Genomic DNA, 20,251 nt, shown 5'->3' on the forward strand with positions numbered 1-20,251 from the left:
GAAAATATAAGAACCAAGGTCTCACCAAACAGAGAATATCAATGTAGAGATAGAAAACCCAAGAAAGAATCATGGAAATTCTCAAAATTCACAGACAACTGAAATTAAAAATTCACTAGAGGCTCAACAATGACTTGAGTGATCTCAGAGAACAAAGCAGCAGCAAACTTGAAGATGAGTCAATTGACACTATCATGTCTGAAAAACAGAAGAAAAATGAACAGGAAAAGGTAATAATAAACAGAGCCTAAGAGATTATCTTCTTCTTATACCCACATACACTCAATGGGAATCCCAGAAGGAGAGGGGAAAGGAAAAAGGACAAAAAGAATATGTGAAGAAATAATGACCAAAAATGTTCCAAATTCAGAAGTTCAACAAGCTTGCAACAGGATAAACTTAAAGAGATTCTAACCCAGACACATGAAAAGCGAAGTGCTGAAAAGAAAGGACCAAGAGAAGGACTTCCCTGGTGGCACAGTGGATGACAATCCAACTGCCAAAGCAGGGGCTACAGGTTCAATATCTGCTCTGGGAAGATTCCACATCCTGCAGAGCAATGAAGCCTGCGGCCCACAACTACTGATCCCTTGTACTACAACTACTAAAGCCTGTGCACCCAGAGCCTGGGCTCTGCAACAAGAGAAGCCACTGCAATGGGGAGTTCATGCACCACACCAAAGAGCAGCCCCCACTTACTGCAACTAGAGAAAGCCCAAGTGCAGCAGTGAAGACCCAGCACAACAAAAACTGAATGATTTTTTTAAAAAAGACCATGAGAATACTTTGAAAACAACAATTAAGAAGCCATCTGTCACAATACATAGGCTCCCGAACAAGACTAACAACTGATTTTTCATATAAAACAATGGAAATCAGACAGTTGTGGGAATATAAATCCTAAAACTAAAAATCTCAACCAAGAATTCTATACCCAAGAAAATTACCCTTCAAAAAATGAAGCAGAGAAGTCTCTCTGGACCAAAGGTATTTCAGTCTTTACATGAAGCCATACTACCAATATAATAAAGTGCAGACCTGGGTAGTAGGAGAATATGAAGGAGAATTTCAGACATTTCTCAATAAGCAAAAAATAAAACAACAGACTCCTTCAACTTTAAATGAAAGAATACAATAGCCCAGATTCACATGAAGACATAAAGAACACCAGTAAAAGTTCAGTCAGCCTTCCCATATCTATGGGTTCTACATCCAGGGAGTCAACCAATGGTGGATCAGAAAGATTTTTTTTAAGTTTTAGACAGTTCCAAAACGACACCCTGATGCTGGGAAAGATTGAGGGCAGGAAGAGAAGGGGACACCAGAGGATGAGATGGTTGGATGGCATCACTGACTCGATGGACATGAGTTTGGGTAAACTCTAGGAGTTGGTGATGGACGGGGGGCCTGGCATGCTGTGGTCCATGGGGTCGCAAAGAGTCAGACACAACTGAGCGACTAAACTGAACTGAAAACGAAAACTTGAATTTTCCACATGCCAGCTACTATTTACATAGAATTTACATTGTATTAGGTATTGTTATAAGTAATCTAGAGACGATTTAAAGTATACAAATACGTTATACACAAATACTACCCCAATTATATAACAGACTCACACATCAATGGACTTCTGACATCCACAGTGGGTCCTGGAACCAATCCCCAACAGATAACAAGAGGTGACTAATACTACAAAGGTAAATATAAAACACGGGCTTCCCTGGTGGCTCAGTGGTAAAGTATCTGCCTGCCAATGCAGGAGACTTGGGTTCAATCCCTGGGTCGGGAAGATTCCCCAGGGTAAAAAATGACAACCAATATTTCAGTATTCTTATCTGGGAAATCCCAAGGACGAAGAGGCCTGCCAGGCTACAGTCCATAGGGTCACAAAAGAGTCAGACACAACTTAGCAACTAAATGATAACAAATACAAACCATAGGTAAATATAAAATACAGAACAAATTTTTTTTAATTGTTAACTGTCCTCTGGTCCTACATGACTTAAAAGGACACTTACACAAAGCAGTAATTAGAAAACTATATGCTGGATAGCTTATAACGTACAAAGATGTAATATGCATAAAAAGAACAGCAACAGAGGAGAAGAAAACAGAGCTATGTAGGAGTAAAGTTTTTAATTCTAAAATTAATAATAATAATTCAAATTAGACTGCTATAATTTAAGAATGTAAACTGAAATTCCCAGAACAAACACTAATAATTTCATTTAAAAATAGCAGGAAAATTAAACTGGCACACTAGAAAGTATCTGCTTACTACAAAATAAGGCAGCACTGGAAAGAACAGAGAAATTAAAAAGTCATGGCATATAAAACACAAAGAGCAACATGAGATAGCAGAAATAAAGTCTACCTTATCAGTAGTACATTAAATATGAATGGAATTAAATACTTCAATTAAATGACAAAGATTTTCAGGCTCAATAAACAATCAAGACCCAACTGTATGCTGTCTACAAGAGATTTCATTTCAGTCACAAAGACAAAAGGGCTGAAAGCAAAAGGATATAAAAAGATAATCCATGGAAAAAAGTGTTCGAAAGAGACCTAGGGTGGCTATACTAATATCAGACAGTATAGACTTCAAGACAAAAAGTGCTATCAGGGACAAAGAAGGACATTTTACATTGACAGAAGGATCAGTTTATCAGAAAGACATAATTATAGACATCTAAGAACAGAGCCCCCAAATATATGATACAAAAAGGTCGAGACCCTGGTTCGATTCCTGGGCCAGGAAGATCCGCTGGATAAGGGATAGGCTACCCACTCCAGTATTCAAGGTTTCCCTCATGGCTCAGCTGGTTAAGAATATGCCTGCAGTGTGGGAGACCTGGGTTCAATCCCTGAGTTGCAAAGATTCCCTAGAGAAGGGAATGCTACCCACTCCAGTATTCTGGCCTAGAGAATTCCATGGACTGTACAGCCCATAGGGTTGCAAACAGTTGGACATGACTGAGCAACTTTCACTTTCAAGAACAGAACCTCCAAATATATAACACAAAAAGTGACAGAATTGAAGAGAGAAGTAAGTAAGTCATCAGTATTAAGAGATGACTACGATATTGCAAGTTTCAATAACAAGAGAATACAGATTCTTATCAAGTGCACCTGGAACACTCTCTAGGACAGACCACATACTGGGCCATAAAACAAGCTCCAATAAATTTCAAAGAACTAAAACCACGGAACACAGGAATTATGATTTATGATTATAACAGGATAAAAGTAGAAATGAATAACAAATAGAAATAATGTTGGAATTTAATAGAACAGCCCTAAAAACAAACAGGTCAGATGAAAATAAAAGGGAACTTAGATAATACTTTGAGATGAATGAAAATGAAAGTACAACATACCAAACGAAATAAGCCAGTCAGAAAAAGAGAAACACAATATGCTATCACTTCTGTGTGGAATAAAAATAAAACTAGTGAACAAAACAAACAAAAAACCAGACTCACAGATACAGAAAACAAACTAGCAGCTACCAGTGGGAAGAGGTAAGGATGAGGGATAATATGTAGTTGGGGATTAAGAGGTACAAGCTCTCTCTACTGGCAGTTGACATGTCTTGTATTATACCATCCCAAGAAGTCCACAGTAAAACCACTAGAACCAGTGAGTTCAGCAAGGTTGCAGGATTCAAGATCAGTATAAAAAAATATATATATAATCTATATATATTATGATGAACCATCTGAAATTGAAAATAAGAAAAGAAATTCTACTTAGAATAGCACCCAAGAGAAAACACAAGGAATAAATTTAACAAAAGAAGTGTAAGTCATGTCCTCTGGACACTACTGAGCAATCGTTTAAAGTAATTAAACACATCTAAAAATGGAAAGACATTCCATGTTCATGGATTGGAAGACAATGTTATTAAGACGGTAATACTGCCCGAACTCATTACAGATTCATTTCTTACCAAAATCCCAGGTGCCCTTTTCAGGCAGAAATTGACAAATACAGCTAAAATTCACAAGGACATGCAAGGCACCCAAAATTGCCAAAACAATCTTAGAAAGAACAAACTTTGACTTCAAAATTTACTACGAAGTTGCATGAATTAAGACAATGTACTACTAGTACGACGGGCATATAGATCAATGGAATGTAAGCGAACAGAAAGAAATCTTTACATTAATGGTCAGTTCATTTTCAACAAAGTTCCAACAAAAATTCTATGGGGATCAAAACCACAATGAGAAACCCATTAGAATGGCTATTTATCAAAATGAGACAGAAAACAACAATTTTTGGCAAGGATGTACGCTGCTGACAGAAACCCAAACAGGTGCAATAGCTACAGAACAGAAGAGCAGTTCCTCAAAAAACTTACACAAAGAATTACCACTTGCTCCAGCTTCTAGACTATATACCCAAAGAACTGAAGGCTGGGAATGGAACAGGTATTTACACACCCAATTTCACAGCAGCATTACTCACAGGGCAAAACTAAGAAGTCATAAATGGGAGAGAAAAACAAGAGGATCAGAGCAGCAACGAGTCCAAGAGGTCATTACAAGGAAACCTGCCCAGAACTAGATGACGTGAGGTTCCGCTGTGAAAGGCCCTCCAAATGCGTAAGAAACCAGTCTCACATAAGGTCTACTATCAAGTTTCAGATCAACGAGGAGAACAAAGAGAAGCAAGTGACCACACATGACCAGAAAATCAGAATGACTATGGACTTCTCACTAGAAACACTGAAAGCTGGGACTCAATGAAGGGAGGGAGGCACATTAGCTTCCACATTCTGGATGAAAAAAAAGGACTTCTAACCTAGATTTCTAGACCCTGACAAACTATCAGTATCAAGAGAGAATAAAGATATTCTCACTCAAAAAACTATTCTTCTCCACGTCTTTCCTCAGAAAGTTACTGGTGAGGGAGAAAACCAAGAAAGACGATGTCTCCAAGAATCAGTAGGCGCACCTGCCGAGAAAGGTGCGTGCAGCCTCAGGAGGATGATAAAGCAAAAGGCAGAAGAGGTGGCTGGTGTGGATGGGAAGGCAGGCTCAAGGAGATGCACCTGACTTGGCAGTATGTAGACAGCCAAGCGCAGGAGATGCAAATAGACAATTACACAGGTGAAAGTCAGACAAACCCCGGGAACCCACGGGGTGGAGGTGGGGAGGGGGGGAGGCAAAGTCATCACGGTTCACCAGATATAAACAATGAGCTGTGAACGGCACGCACAGTGACGGCAGAAAGCCAACAGTGTCCCAATCAAAACGCAGACAGGACTAGCTTTGGTGGAGGTAGAGAGGGTGAGTATACCTGAGGGAGGGTAGGAGGACAGAACTGAAATCCACCCTTCATAATGTGAAGTAAAATTCTTAAGAGTGACAAAAACTGAGAAATAGCAGTACACACACAGCACTTAGAGACAAAGCAACAGACACAAGAGAGCCAGTAAAAACGGCTGAAGGGTTTTCCTCTGAGGAAAAGTGGCAGAAGAGATAAGAAACTGCCTTTTTTTCAACGTATCTTGTAAATCTAGTCAACCCTCTCTGTATGAATGACTTACAGAAAATAAAATTTAGAAATGACAGGGGTGGACTTCACTAGTGCTCCAGGGCTTAAGAATCCGCCTGCAAATGCAAGGAACACGGGTTTGATCCCTGGTCCGGGAAGACCCCACGTGCTGCAGAGCCAACAAAGCCTGTGAGCCACAGCCACTGAGCCCACGTCCTGGAGCTCACACTTCCCAACAAGAGAAACCACCACAAGAAGCAGCCTGAGCGCTGCGACTAGAGAGCAGCCCCATCCCCCACAACTAGAGAAGGGCTTCAAGCAGCAACAGAGACCCCGTGCAGCCAAAAAACGAACCTTTTAAAAAAAGAAACGAGAGGGGTGTTACAGAGCACATTTCTCATCTGCTTTTGCCCTGGGCCCTCCCTTTTAATGCCAAAGTTTTAGCAAGCAAGTTAAAACCAAAAATAAGAAAGCTTTAATTCTCCCCTTTACAATCATTAGATAATAATGTCTAGTGAATGTCTGCAAGGTTTTTATAAACAAGTACTATGAGAGCAATATTCAAAACTGCAGGCTCACAAAGAAAGTTCACCAAAGAGTTAAAATGCATCCAACGACATGTTTTAGCTCTATCTAGAATGGCAACCCACTCCAGTACTCTTGCCTGGAAAATCCCATGGACGGAGGAGCCTGGTAGGCTGCAGTCAAGGGGGTCACTAAGAGGCGGGCATGACTGAGCGACTTCACTTCCACTTTTCACATTCACGCATTGGAGAAGGAAATGGCAACCCACTCCAGTGTTCTTGCCTGGAGAATCCCAGGGACAGAGGAGCCTGGTGGGCTGCCGTCTATGGAGTCACACAGAGTCGGACACGACTGAAGCGACTTAGCAGCAGCAGCAGCAGCAGAACTTAAAACTATCATCAGATTTGAAGCAGCTGCTGTTTCAGGAGCTTGGTTCCCAAATGATGGTTCCAGAAGAAATTTCACACCAGCAATCATTTTACCAAAGCCTCACAAACTAAATCATACCATATGGAATAGAAATATTTTCTGGCATATACAGTGGGGTGACAGTGAGTGTCCACGTGGGCAGACAGCATCTGTCTGTGAAGGGAAGCCTTGGACAGTAAGTGACAGGAACCTACCGACATTTTCCTTAGATCCAGAGACATCTCACAAATATCCTATTGCGATACAGCCTCTTAAAATGGACAGTGAGAAGTGAACCGTGTAGGACTCGGTTTCTGAACACATCATGCATGTGGATTGTGAAAACAATACGTGTAAAACAACAGAAAATGTCCAAACACTATGCTGACTGACGTTCACAGCTCAGCTGTGCTGAGACCCCACACAGGGGACACCTTCCAAGATGGAGATTGGGCTGAATATCTCCTCTCTCTCCTCTGGATGAAAGTGACTTCAGCCAACAGATGACATACTCAAATAAGAATTGAACACATGGCCCCAAAGGATGATTCCAGCTCCTTCAAAGTGAAGCTGAAGAATACGCAACTCTCTCTCCTTTGTGAAATGGGCAAAGAAAACTGCTGCCTAAATCAGATCACTCTTACTACATCAGTTAGCTGACATGAGAAAGGCATCCTTTTTCATCATGTATTTTATTTCCTAGAGACATAACTAATCTTCTTCTCAAATACAGTACTCACTCAATGAACAAACTCATGAGAAGATAATATTTTCTCTTTTTCTGCTGCATTGCACGGCATGTGGGATCCTAGTTCCCCAACCAGGTATCAAACTTGTGTCCCCTGAAATGGACACGTTGATTCTTAACCACTGGACTGCCAAGGACAGCTGCTAGAGGACAACATTTTTTATTCCAGGACTAAAGGCAAGTTTTAGAAAACATTAAGCAAATTCCACAATATTTTGTTAATGCTATGGAATCTTGCCAAGCTAAAGACTCTTCTATGCTCATGTAACAACAACAAAAAACCTATAATGATGTAAAACAAGTCTAGGATACTCAAAGTATTCTAGCCGGCCACTTGGAGCCACACAGAGCAGAGGCTGTGCTTTCCAAATGACAGAAGGAGATTCTTTCTATGACCTATTCTATCTGGACTCCTCCCCATCAAAATTGAGGTGACAGTCAGAGCTTCTGACCCTCATAGTGCAAGGTTTTATGTAACTGTCTTGTAATAAATATAAAGATAAATGAAGTTTCCGATTCTTCCAGTCAAGTTTTATAAAGAACTAACAGCCTAGTTCTTCAAGCACTGTGTCTGCCAGCTTTATGACAATGGCTATAAAGCTGTGGGTCACTTCCTTAGGCTTACCCTCTCCTTTTGGTCCAGAATTTGAGGAAGGATTTCAGCTAACATGAGACAGTGGAAACTCTCATTCCTAACCACAGAGGCACTAACTCTTCTGTTACTTCTTTTTTAATCTTTTTTTGTTTATTTGTTTAAGGGAGTAGAGTTGACAGTGGGGAAAAAACCAAGACTGGGAGTCTGCAAGAGAAGGCTCTAGCCCCAGCTCCAGGACCTTACCTAACTCACTCTATGGGGTCCCTAAGACCAGTCCAGGTTTCACGAGTCACTGGGAGGACTCAGGGCCGCGGCACAGAGTCACACTGACAGCTGTGATTATTACAGTATAAAAGGACACAAAGGAAAATCAGCAAAGGGGTGAGGACCACAGGAAACTAGACTCAAGATTCCTGGAGTTTCTCCTGGTGGAGGCACACAGGACATGCTCAATTCCCAGCCACAAGCCGGGACAAGACGCATGGAATGCTGGCACTAGGCAAGCTCATTAAATCTGAGGGCCAGGGTTTGTGGGGCTGTTCACCCAGCACTGCCAAAGGCTCCACAATGCCAGCATCCCAAAAGGAAGGCAGGTGGGCAGCCACACCCGGGCCAGACTCCCGACCCCTCTGTGGACATAATGGGCAGCCCCACATTCTAGTGTCCAGGCAGAGCCCAGGCCGACCCCACATTCAGGCCTATGTAAGGACGCCTTGGTCTGCAATGTGACTCACCCTCTGTGCCCACCTCGCCAGACCTCAGTTTCACCATGTCACGTGCCCAGCTGTCAGCTGCTGTAGCAACCGCTGAACATGACACAGGAATCCCATGGGGAAGACAGGTGGGCCATGGCCTAGGCTCACCATGAGGCACTCAGCATGGCGACACCAGGCCTTGGGCAGGAGAGGCTCTCACGGCCCGAGACCCGTTTCTCCAGCAATGATGGTGACATCATCACTAACTAGCCCCTGCTTCCCTGCAGTCTCCAGTTTTCCCTAAGAGCCTGGTCAGTACTTTGTAGTTCTTCTCCCTCCCAAGTGTTCTCACTATATATTCAGAGGCTACAAGGTGGAGGTTCATAAAAACCCCTGTTCTCACAGATTACCTTCATGTAAAAAACATGAAAAGTAGTTCTATTCTTGTCTGTTGACCCCGTCCACTGCAAGGCTTCAGTGTAAATGGCTGGTGTCCACCACACTAACTGCTGACTCCTACCCCAGGGCTCATGGATCACGCTGTCTGCTAGTACAGAGTATCCCCAGCACCTTCTACTGTTCTGTAGTGCTTTAAAAAAACAAACAAACAAACAAAGGCCCAGGGACCATGATGAAAGCAACACTGGGGTCAGATGTGACACTCAACAAGGAAGGATGTCCCCCCTCAAGTGTCACTGGCACCCTGACTGCAGGGTCAGTCACCCACTTCCATCACATCCAACTGAGGGACGTCACGACAGGTGGCTCCTGTGTATCTCAATATTCTGCCCCAGATGGAGATGCCCAATACTCTGCAAGCTCATCTGTGGAATGGATAGAGAAAATGGAGCGCAAAATATCAGCTTGAGCCCTGACTTTCTAGCTGGGTCATGTCTCCAGTCACTTCCTGTCACTGGGCCTCAGCTGTCCCCCTGAGAACAATGACAGGTCCAGATAAATCACTTGGTGAGTCCCATCCAGGCTTAACTTCCCAGGGTTTTCATATTACTTTCTCCCAATTAGACAGTCAAAAGGTTTAAAATTCATTTGGTATAAAATTTCTACATCATAGTTAAAGATCATAGATAACTGATTTTTCATTATTTTTAAAACTCTGACAACAGAAACACCTGTGGACTGAAGGGGACTCTCGATATGGTAAGACAATAATCTCCTTGCACTGGAGACTTGGATGTTGAAACTGGCATTACTAGCCAGAAGGCTAACACCTCAAAGATGTCCAGAATTATCACTGATATATTTCTATCCAGATTTATCTGGGAAAGGCTTCATTCAAACAAATACATTCAGAGGCCCCAAGATACCAGGTTCCATGTACATATGAAGTGTAGAACCACATGAACCCAGAGAATGCAAAATCTTTCAACACCAATCACTTTTAAATATGCTTCTAAAAACAGTCTGTGGCATGGGATCAGGTCAGATGTCTGGGTGAGAAAAGTCTTACTTTTGAGCAAGTGGAATGAAAGGGGACCCCTGAGACATGATCTGGACAAGATCGCCATCCACCAATCTTCTCACCATATAGTCTTTCAAAAAAAATTACCCCGTAACAAAATAAGCAGTGCAAACCAAGATGTTAACTGAGAAAGAAGAGGGAAAGAGCAAGAGAAGGAAAATGTCTGAACTCACCGGGACTGTGGCAATCCTTTCTTACTGAGATCTGCCCTCACACGTTCTCCTACATGTCTGTAAATTTCCACTAAGCTGTTTATTGCTGCATCTCGAACCTAGATATAAAAGAAGAGATCTTACAGCTGCTCTGTGTCATTCCCCAGCGCTTCCTGCTGCGGACACAACAGGCTATCCAACACCCCAAGTTCATCACCCACTCACCGACGTGACTCTGAACACAACCCCTTAGAGACGTGGGATGAGACAAAGCTGTGCTTTGACAGCTCTGACTCTGTGGGCACAACTCCAGAGAGTATGGAAAAAAAATTCAGATCCCAACCCTGTGTCCATGTTAAAGTCTATACCCCTTAGTTCTTTTCATCCTTTAAGATGATGTCTGGAAACTAGAAATTTCAGACCAAAGTGGAAAACACTACAAATAAGTGAATTATTCTAAAAAAAAAAAAAAAAAAACCATGTAGCATTCTGGATGTAGGCCAATTAAACAAATACTTAGCAACAGAAAAGTGTGGTAAAGGTTACACAGCACCTGAATTCAAGAAGTGCAAAGTTCTAAAAGGTAGATGGGAAAAAAGTCCATAAATTCTACATTTAATACAGGACAGGATGTAATAAATGTTATACAAAAGAGTACAGAGAGCTCACACAGTAGAGGGGACTGAGCACACCAGAGGATACCAAGAAACAGTTTATGGAAGAGGAAGGAACCACTTAAAATGTGCTTAGAAACAGCATTTCAGGAGGAAGAAATGGGATGAGACAGGCTCCAAACAGGTAACCAGCCAGTGCGGAGGCATGAAGGCGGAGCAGCACAGCATAAGCTTCAGCAGTCTGGCCAAACACAGACGGGGGAAAGGTCCGGATAAATAAGGTTCCAGAGACAGAATGAACTTTATTAAAAAAAAAAAGGAAAATGGGGGAATTTGAATATGGACTGTATATATACCAAACATTAGGCTGGTGCAAAAGTAACTGGGATTTTGGACTGTTGAACTTTGCCATTTGATATTGGAATACATTCTTAAATAAATGTGGTTGTGTTATACATCATTTTAATGCACATTTCTCACTTTGTTTAATTGCTAATGACTTATTACATATTGTTTATTTTAGACTATATAAATGATGTTACACAAAAAGTAAATTTGAGTGATTTTTTATTTGAGTTCAAAATGGGTTGTAAAACAGTGCAGACAACTTGCAACATCAACATCACATTTAGCCCAGGAACTGCTAATGAACATACAGTGCAGTGGTGGTTCAAGAAGTTCTGCAAAGAAGACAAGAGCCTTGCAGATGAGGAGTGCAGCGGCTGGCCATTGGAAGTTGACAACAACTAACTGAGAGTAATCATCGAAGCTGATCCTCTTAAAACTACAGGAGAAGTTGCCAAAGAACTCAACATTGCTAATTCTGATCATTCAGCATTTGAAGCAAATTGGAAAGGTGGAAAAGCTCGATAAGTGGGTGCCTCATGAGCTGACCGAAAATAAAAAAAAAACAAACTTGTTTTGAATTGTCGTCTTCTCTTATTCTATATGACAACAAACCATTTCTCAATTGAATTGTGATGTGCAATTAAACCCCTGGAGAAGAAAATGGCAACCCACTCCAGTATTCTTGCCTAGAGAATTCCATGGACAGAGGAGCCTGGCAGGCAATTTAAAGTGGATTTTATACAACAACTGGCAATGACCAGCTCTGTGGTTGGACTGAGAGGCAGCTCCAAAGCACTTCTCAAAGCCAGACAGGCACCAAAAAAAGGTCATGGTTACTCTTTGGTGGTCTCCTGCCCATCTGATCCACTACAGCTTTCAGAATTCCAGTGAAACCATGACATCCGAGAAGTATGCTCAGCGGATGGAGGAAATGCGCTGGAAACTGCAATGCCTGCAGAAGAATGGGTCAACAGAATGGGCCCAGTTCTTCTCCACAACACGCCTGATCACATGCTGCACAACCAAAGATTCAAAAGTTGAACAAATTGGGCTACAACGTTTTGCCTTATCCACATGTTCACCTGACCTCTCACCAACCAACTACAACCTCTTCAAGCATCTCTACAACTTTTTGCAGGGAAAACACCTACAAACCAGAAGGAGGCAGGAAATGCTTTCCAAGAGTTCATCAAATCCCAAAGCATGGATTTTTATGCTACAGGAATAAACAAACTTACTTCTCATTGGCAAAGTATATTGATTCCAACGGTTCCTATTCTGATTAATAAACATGTGTTTGAGCCTAGTTATAGTGATTTAAAATCTATGGCCCAAAACTGCAATTACTTTTGTACTAACTTAATAGTTTATCAATGTTAAATTTCTCATGTGAAAACAACATGTGATTATATACAAATATCTCTGTTATTATATAGAAGTAAAAAGATCATGTGTGCTAGATACTTTCAAATGGTTCAAGAATAAGAAGTATTTCTCTGTGTATATGAGTGTACATGTGTGCATAAGTATTCGTGTTGAGTTATAAAACAAATGTGACAGAACGTTAAATGGTAAATATGGCTGTTCACTATACTACCCTTTCCATTTTTCTACAGGTCTAAAATTTTGCCAGTAAAAAGGTGGAAAGAAAAAGAAAATTTTAATCCAATGAATTCAAGGCCAGCCTGTGGGGGGTACCCGGGGGAGGAGAGCAGGTACAGACAGGAGAACATGATTCCAGATTTGGTCTCAAGCAATGAAATCAAAGAAACAGAGAGTGAAGGAAAGAGGAAGGAAGTAGGAATACGAACAATTTACATTCCTGAACACTGCAAGTCACCCTATGATTAACAGTAGTGCATGACAGGTAATTTTACTCACATTTTTTCCCTTGTGATAGATAGGCAAACTCCAGGTTCTTGCTATCTTCTCACCTAAAACCTGATGCTATGTACCGAATTGTGTATGTGACACCCCACCACCACCAGTGCCAGCCCCTGAAAAAATTCCTCTATTGAAGCCCAATGTGACTGCAGACAGAGACAGGGCCTATGAAGAAGGGAACTCAGGTTAAATGAGGTCATGCGAGTGGGCCTGATACGACAGGAGGGCTGTCTTTGTAAGAGAGACACCAAGAGAGCTCTCTATGTCTGCAAAATGGGATGAGAACCCTCACCAGAACCGGCCATGCTGGCACCCTGATCCAGGACTGCCAGAAACAAATTTCACTTGTTCAAGCCTCCCCGTCTATGGTATTCTGCCATGGTAGCCTGAGCTTAATAACAGAGATTACCAGACTATTTTGGAAAGGAAAGAATTTCTGATGTCAGGAAACATTTTCATATTGAGACATGCACATCTTACAAGAGCAGTCAATGCCACTGTCTGAAATAATGACAGGTGCATCACCACTGCTTACTTTCTAATCATGGTATCTGCTCAGAGCCAGAGCAGGTCACACTGAGGAAACTCTTTAAAGAGCAATCAATATCCTGTCTGCTACTTACAAGTCCGGCTGTAAAGAGTTTAAGGGATTTAGTGGAAAAATGACTAGCCTTCTAAGTGGAATAAGTCCGACAGAGAAAGGCAAACACTGATATCACTTACATGTGGAATCTAAAAAACACAACAAACTAGTGAATAAATCAAAAAAGAAACATTCGGACAGAGAAAACACACTAGTGGTTGCCAGCAAGGAGAGGGAAGGGGGCAGGGGCAATACAGGGGTGAAAAGGGGGTTATTATGGGACTACTCGGAGAAGGCAATGGCAACCCACTCCAGTACTCTTGCCTGGAAAATCCCATGGATGGAGGAGCCTGGTGGGCTGCAGTCCATGTGGTGGCTAAGAGTCGGACACGACTGAGCGACTTCCCTTTCACTTTTCACTTTCATGCACTGGAGAAGGAAATGGCAAACCCACTCCAGTGTTCTTGCCTGGAGAATCCCAGGGATAGGGGAGCCTCGTGGGCTGCCATCTATGGGGTCGCACAGAGCCGGACACGACTGAAGCGACTTAGCAGCAGCAGCAGCATGGGACTACTATATGAAATTGTGTGTGTAACTTCAGAAAACTGTAAAGCACTACAGAATTCAAAGAATCACTCATTCATTCAATCAATCAATCAACAAAATTACTAGCCTCAGAGTCAAAGTAGCCCTCAGGACCTACTTGGCCATTTAGAGACTATGTAACTTTAGACAAAATATTTTAACTCTTTTAATCTCAATTTCTTCCTTCCTAACTGGAAGGTTGCTTTGAGGTTAAAAAAATAATGGATTCAATTCAACAAATATCTGACTGCCTATTAGGTACCAAACTAGGGTGCCACATGGCCCAGGCAGGTCACACGATGGGCAGAACAGGGTGGGAGGATGAGGACCCAGGACCCCGGGAGGGGACCCCAAGGGCAGAGGACAGGGGAATGCGGCCTCAGGCAGGTAGCTGCCAGCATGCCACCAGCTCATGGCCATGGGGGCACACATACTGGGGTGCTGCAAGTACAGCTCTGCCTCATCCTCACTCTTTGCAGAAAAATCAGAAATACACATCTCCCAAATGTAAAACTGTCCAAACTCCAAAAGTAAAAATCATCCTGCAGACACGTGTATAGACACACACATATCTGTAGGCTGAAATTCAAGTTCAGGCCAGCTGCTTGTGCCCTGTGGTCCTGAATATGAAGCACTCAACACAATGGCTGGTGGAGCTGGTATTATCTACATCTTTCAGACTAACAACCTTAGCCTTTAAATAACTACTCTTCAGGCTCAGAAAGCTACAGGGTCAGTTGAACGACTCTCAATTCAAGAATCACAGAAGAGACTGTGTGTGGCACTACAGAGTATTGTAACCCAGCTGAGAAGACAAGTGTCCCTGAAGCAAGTCAATTGAGGCTAAAGGGATAAAGCAGTGTTCACCTCTACATGCGACGATGCAGGTCCCAATCTGGCTTGTGGCCACCCGCAGGCGCATCTTGCAAAGGAACCCCAACAGCTCGGACCACTCAGGTAGCAAAAGACAAGGGCCCCAGGACGTGCCTGTCACTTCACCTCATTACACACACCCAGATGTGAGTGGCAGGAAACAGGCTCCCTACACAGCCTGAAACTCAAGGGGAAACCTCACCCTCAGGGAAAGGGAGGGCCCCAGAAACTCCTGCAAGGCCAAAGTCACCCCATCCTTCATAGCAGATCAAACTCCTCAGGAAAACAGACAGCAGACGGTGGGGGGGTGGGGGGGGTGGCAAGGGCGGGTGCGGGGTGGTGGTGAGGGCATGCAGACACAATACCTCACTGCCTGAGGCCAGCTGGGCAGCTAACGAAGGTATATCAGAGGTTTCCAGGCAGAACTGGAGTTTCCCCTATCTGGCAGAAAGTGAAAGTGAAGTCGCTCAGTCGTGTCCGACTCTTTTTGACCCCATGGACTATAGCCTACCAGGGTCCTCTGTTCATGGGATTTTCCAGGCAAGAATACTAGAGTGGGTTGCCATTTCCTTCTCCAATCCGGTGAGGAACGCCCTGTTGAGCAAGTGTCTTAAGACTGCTGGCTGCCTTTGCCCTGTACTCCTAGGCAACAGACATAGGCCCTGTTCTGCAACCCACACCCCAAAGGGGGAAACCCTGAGTTCAGCTAGGAAGGAAACATTTAGCTGTTTACATCATGAGTGTAAAGCCACCCCATGCTTCTGTCCCTCCCCCGAGATACAACTCTCAACCATGAGATGCGACAGGAAACCTGAGGAAAGCTTCTGGAAAACGTCTCTCCACTTGGGGAAAGAAACGCAGGGAACACTATACCACAGGAGACCGGGGGGGAAAGCGCACGTGGACTGGGCATTTAATGGCACGAGGGGACGAGCCATTCTAAAGGGGCAGGAAGCAACGGTGGTGTTGAGATTCGGTGGGGAGGAGTCAAGAACTAAACCACCTGATGGCTAAGATTTCCTTCAAAATCATCCATTCAATACATTCTGCTTCCAAATGATGGGGTGGGGGAGCAAAAGCGATGAAACTAAACTGGCCTTGAGTGGTCCGCTGCTGAGGCTGCGTGATGGGGGGTGCAGCACAACCCTCTCTCCACTTTACCTAAACGTGAACCTTTCAATATAAAAAAGCTGAAAACACGATAGGGACAGAGGAACACCACATTTTCATCTGCCAGGAGGGCCGGACACACACACAGCTGGACTACACCCGTGCCAGGCCTGTGAGCAGAGCTGCAGAGAAGAAAGCCCAGGGGGTGGGCAGCCCAGCAGAAAACCAGGCACGCACAGGCCCGGGGACGTCACACAACTGCTACACGCCCTGCGGCCTCCCTCCTTCAGGCCCCCTTCACAGGGGACAATACATTGTCCCCGCTGCTCTCGTGATTGAATTACTTTCAGCAGCCAAAAGCATCCTAAGCCACACAGAGCCTGTGTGTGGGGTCCACTGAGGAGCTGGGTCACTGTACAATGAGACCACAATCAAAGGACTCACATCCTCTGGGGCAGGAGTGTCTACAGGGTTCACCTTAAAGGTAAATCCCACTGACGTGAGGAGCCACATGCAGGACCATGCAGAGCCCTCCACCCACACCCCACCCACCCACACACACACACACACACCCACTCCCACACCACCACCACCACCAAGCACAGCCCTCCACCCACCCACACCCACACCCACACCCACCCACACCCACACACATACCACCACCAGCACCAAAGGACTGAGCGCTGGATGGAAGCTGACCATAATGCTGGGCACCCAGTGCAGTGACAGCACCAGGAAGACACAACTGTTCTCAAAAGCCTGAGACGTCCACAACTAAGAGGGAAAAGCCATGCAAACAGCATTGGAGAATCCACTCAGTCCTAAGGCAGCCCTGGGGTGATAAAGAGAAGACAGAGTAATCCGGACCTTGATGGTTCAGAGACTAGCAGGAAAGACGGACAAGAAAACTCGAGTAAAGTCAGGAGCACAAGCACATGGACAGACACCCCCAGGAGGAGGGGCGCCTGAGGGGGCTGGCGTCACGGGAGCAGGTACCATCCCCAGGGGTGGCGATAAGGCCCTCGGGCCTGTGTGTCTGCACACACTCACTCATGCACAGAGAAACCCTCCTCAGGTAGATGTGAACACTCAGGCTCCTCGGATGCTCAGTATGGGAAACTCTGGCTACAGATGCTGTCTACTCCAGATGGCCGATGACTGCCCGCCCACTGAACCTGGCCTCACTGACCCCTATTCTGCCTCCCGGGCCCAGCGTGAATACTCACATCACCTCTCAGGCCAGAGTAAGCACCTGTGCTGCGCTTAGTCACTTAGTTGTGTCTGATTCTTTGCGACAACATGGACTACAGCCTGCCAGGCTCCTCTGTCCACGGGGATTCTCCAGGCAAGAATACTGGAGTGGACTGCCATGCCCTCCTCCAGGGGATCTTCCCAACCCATGGACTGAACCCAGGTCTTCCACATTGTGGCAGATTCTTTACCATCTGCTGCTGCTGCTGCCAAGTCGCTTCGGTCGTATCCGACTCTATGCGACCCCACAGATGGCAGCCCACCAGGCTCCTCTGTCCCTGGGATTCTCCAGGCAAGAATACTGGAATGGGTTGCCATTTCTGTCTCCAATGCATGCATGCATGCTAAGTTGCTTCAGTGGTGTCCGACTCTGTGCGACCCTATGGACAGCAGTCCACCAGGCTCCTCTGTCCACAGGATTCTCTAGGCAAGAATATTGGAGTGGGCTGCCATTTCCTTCCCCCTTTACCATCTGAGCCACCAGGTAAGCACGTGAGTGAGGAACAAAGCGCCTCAGCGAGCCTGGCTGGCATTCCTGCTCTAAGAAAGACAGGACACCATGCAGCAAGCAGTCACAGCCTCAGAGTATGACCTGCATAAATTATTCTTCCCACAGAAAACAAAGTGGAGACAAGACATCAAGGGGGCAAAAAGGCAAAACAGTTCATGTGTAAGTTAGAATCTTTTTAAAAAGTTGATTCTGTTATTTTTAAATTAATGTTGCACAGTAAAGCATGATTCAAAAAATAAAAATATCTGAAAATCACATTTCCAATGTCAAGTGTTCTCAATAAAGGTTGGGTAGAGGATAAATAGAAAGAAGAAAGTAGGTGTAGGCAAGAGAGACCAGCATAGCCCAGCATCGAGCAGGAATGGGCAGCACAGCAGAGCCCCAAAAAGGAGGCAGGAATGCAACTGGGATGAAGGGCAGAGACATGGAGGAGGAGAGGGCAGAAAGTGTTCAGACCTCGGGCCCTCGGAGCTGAGCTGGGGGAAGCGAGAGGAATGCAGACTTGTCCATGGAATGCAATTCAGTTGCTGCCAGTCAAGGCTGAATCTGAGACGTTGTTCCCAGTGTACAGTCAACCCCTGGACAAGGCAGGGGTCAGGGCGCCAACCCTCCACACACGCGTGGTTCAGCCTCCTTGGATCCAGATTACCAGGGTCCATGAAGTATAGCAGTGTATCCTATGAACCTCTGCCTGAAGGGGGACCTGTGTGCTCTGAACCCATGTCGTTCAAGGGCCAAAGTGTACACTTCTGTAAGGCACTGTCCCATGTTAAGCCCCTTTATCTAGGCGGCTGTGTGAGCTAAGGTGACAGCCAGGGCCCCTGATGACACTAGGAGAGATCTAGAGAGGAACGGGGCTTCTGAGCTGGGCTCACTGCTCACCAATGCCACCTCCACCTGCCCTGACGCTAGGGAAGTGATGCTCTGTTGTTTTTCCGTTTTTGCTTTAATTTACAGAAAACATCAATGGGGCATCAGTGTGGCCACCACCCAAAGCGAAACGTGGCACCTTTCCACCACCTCCAAGAAGTGCCCCCAGGCCCTGTACAGCCCACCTCTCCCTCTCTGGGAGGGGGTCACTGCTCCCTCCCCCATGCCCACCTCTCTGGCTACACAGATGGTGACCACAGTGTCCTTCTCTTGGAGGCTGGTCTGGATGATGTCACTTTACAGGCTAATAGGGGGCCCATCCCGACCTGGAGAGAAGAGCAGAGTGGCTCCCAGGTCTATCCAAGACACCAGATATTGGGCACTACTGGGCACTAACCCAACAATTGCAAACAATACCTAGAGCTCTAAGAGATGAATAAAATCCCACCCACACATCATCAAAATGCACCTTCACTCTGTGAAACCAACGATTTTCCTTTCTTGCTAAATACACTCACCTGGCTGTTGGGATCTCCTAGTAGGTTACATATATGTGGCACGATCTTGCTTAGTGTTAACGTATGAGCTCCAGAGCTGAAAACAAAAGGAATGCTTTACTGGTGGTGAAAACAGAAGACAGAAGGCCACCTCCCCTACCCCCACCACTATCTCTCACCAAGGCTCACTCCTTATCCTCCCTTACGTGCTTCCAAAATAAACACACACCCAAAAGCCCTCTGCACAGAGTCCAAGACTGCGAGTGCATCTCACAAGTCTCCCTCTGCATTTGGCATCCCTCCGAGTCGAAGCCCAGGCCTGGCTCAGCGGGGGTTCCACCGTGCTGGCATCACTATTTGTCCCATGATGGTTCCTACTCTGCCTGACTCACTGTGTTACCAGGCAGGTCCCTGGACCCCTCCGCTAACCCTCACCCTCTCCCTGCAGCGTGTGCAGTTCTCCGCTACAACAGACGTTCAGGTAACAACCGCCTGATGAAAAAGCTGCAATGAACAGCTGAGAGGACACTGCCCTGTTGGAGAATAACTAAGCTACTCGCAACTGTTCACCACCATAAGCGCAGTCACAGACATGCTCTCTCAATACAATTCTCTTTGACTACCCTCGGATTACTCCCTTAGGATAAATAAGCGAAACAACTGTTATCAAAGGCTAGAAACATTATTTAAAAGCTTCAGACATATGCCATAATTAATGACCCTGAAAAATCTAGCACATTAAGGGGAAAAAATTCTACCAAGTAATGTAAACATTACACTATCCATTTTGTTTTTTAAAAAATAATAAAACTCTAAAGTCTGGAACAAAATGCTACGTGTTAACAGTGATTATCTGAAGGAAGCAGAATTATAGACAATGATCACTTTCTTCTTCATGCAGATTTTCTGTGACATGTACAGTAACACTCTCATAATCAGGAAAGGTGACCTGTAATTTTTAATTTTAAAACATCAACAGCCATTAAGGAAGCAAAACCACAATGACATAGACCA

General features: G+C 44.7%; 1 protein-coding gene across 8 annotated transcripts in view; it reads right to left on the reverse strand.

Annotated features, from left to right (window-relative positions):
• CLASP1 (cytoplasmic linker associated protein 1) overlaps positions 1 to 20,251 on the reverse strand; it is a 237,209-nt gene that overhangs the window by 155,687 nt on the left and 61,271 nt on the right. For all 8 annotated transcript variants that reach the window (XM_068968563.1, XM_068968560.1, XM_068968561.1 and 5 more), the window contains exons 5-6: positions 19,259 to 19,334; positions 10,133 to 10,230 (exon numbers count right to left, since the gene is read on the reverse strand). In XM_068968563.1, coding sequence (XP_068824664.1) covers positions 10,133 to 10,230; positions 19,259 to 19,334 — 174 coding nt within the window. The remainder of the gene's footprint in view (positions 1 to 10,132; positions 10,231 to 19,258; positions 19,335 to 20,251) is intronic.

Source organism: Capricornis sumatraensis, chromosome 3 (assembly GCF_032405125.1).
Source record: "Capricornis sumatraensis isolate serow.1 chromosome 3, serow.2, whole genome shotgun sequence".
NCBI lineage: Eukaryota > Metazoa > Chordata > Mammalia > Artiodactyla > Bovidae > Capricornis > Capricornis sumatraensis.